At 53.1% G+C, this 1,404-nt stretch overlaps 1 protein-coding gene across 1 annotated transcript in view; it reads right to left on the minus strand.

The window, feature by feature from the left end:
- Nucleotides 1–268, minus strand: part of LOC119585125 (active breakpoint cluster region-related protein-like) — a gene marked incomplete at its 5' end in the record, with an annotated part of 19,763 nt that extends 19,495 nt beyond the window's left edge. Inside the window, 1 exon segment of the mRNA XM_037933758.1 lies at nt 1–268. Coding sequence (XP_037789686.1) covers nt 1–268 — 268 coding nt within the window.
- Between the last annotated feature and the right edge of the window lie 1,136 nt (nt 269–1,404).

Raw genomic sequence — 1,404 nt, forward strand, 5'->3', positions numbered from 1 at the left:
CCTCTGTCCCCTCCGCTCTCTCCTTCCAAGGCGCCGACCCTTCCCCCGCCCTTGCTTTCTTCGGGGCTCTCTCCTTCTCCGTTCTTTTCCTCCCGCCACTCCATCATCCTTCCTTCCCCTCCCTCTCGGGCATCCTCCTGCGCCTTATCCAAGGCTTCGACCAGCGTGCTCATCAGCGCCTCCTTCAGCATGGTCAAGCTCGAGTTTCTGACAAGCGCCTTGTCTTCCATCTGCCCGCCACCTTGTGCGTAGGTCGAGGCCATCGTGTCTGCGGGATAGCGAGTTACGACGCTGATGAAAATAAAATGGATCAAGGGGCTTCGAGTGACGGCGTTCTGCAGCATACGATAGCCGACCGAAGAGGCCTATAAACTTTGGACAGCTTATTCACTGAACTGCACTGCAAAACCTGCATTTGCAATGCTCTTCCCTAATCACAGACACAACACGGCTACAAGGAAAGTTTCTGGCCAGTCAATTTTACGTTTTTCCTCTGAACTACTTTTTCCGGGTCTATCTATCTACTTGCATCTGCAGGCGATGGAACAGATCCCCCAAGCACAGGTGCCTTATACCACCCCACAGCATCAGAAAGACCATTAACGGCACTACCATCAGCTACTCAGTCCCTACCGCGGGCTGCCGGGATCCTCTCGAGATTGACCTCACTTTCCGCGCTCCACTTGCAGACGTCTCGAGGCCCCGGTCAAGTCCTGGCACCGCGACTGCGAATGATAATCGCCACGAGCCGCCTCACTCATCGCCCTTTCCCGTTCCCTCCCCCTACCCAGATGCTTACTCCCTTCCTCCCCCCCTTCTCCCTTGCCGCACGTCCAAGCGACATTAAAGCTCATCGCGTATGGAAACGAGGTAAACCGAAGGGCGTTAGGTTCCTGCGCGACATTATATATCCCTCTCCTTCTTCCCCTTCCTTCGTCACTTTCCTCGTCTCCTTTATCTTTTCTTCACTTTCATGGACTTCGTCAATTTCTTAATTTCCCTCTTTGCCTTCTTTTCTTCACTTTCACGAAGTCGCGGCCGTCTCACGCAGCAGGGACGCCCTAATAACTGCTTTACGTGAAGTAGAGCGACCCCGTGCACGCCATGACGAGAGTAGGAGGCTTAGTGCGGCACCTCAGATAACGCCGTCCGTCACCCAGGAAACCAGCTTCCCCGCATCCTTTTCGCTGCACCCATCCTAAATCCCTTCGTGCTATAGCGTGGCCCCCATCCCTACATGAGTATAAACCACGAACGAACAAGACAAACAATACGTGGACACCATGGACAGAATAAAAAACAAAACGGCAACAATAACAAAAATTGGCCATACTTCCAAGCGCACGTGACATCAGTGTTTCGACGCACAAAGACTCAGTTCAAGGTCGTCAGAAAATCTAGGTT

This window comes from Penaeus monodon, chromosome 19, assembly GCF_015228065.2.
Source record: "Penaeus monodon isolate SGIC_2016 chromosome 19, NSTDA_Pmon_1, whole genome shotgun sequence".
Lineage (NCBI taxonomy): Eukaryota > Metazoa > Arthropoda > Malacostraca > Decapoda > Penaeidae > Penaeus > Penaeus monodon.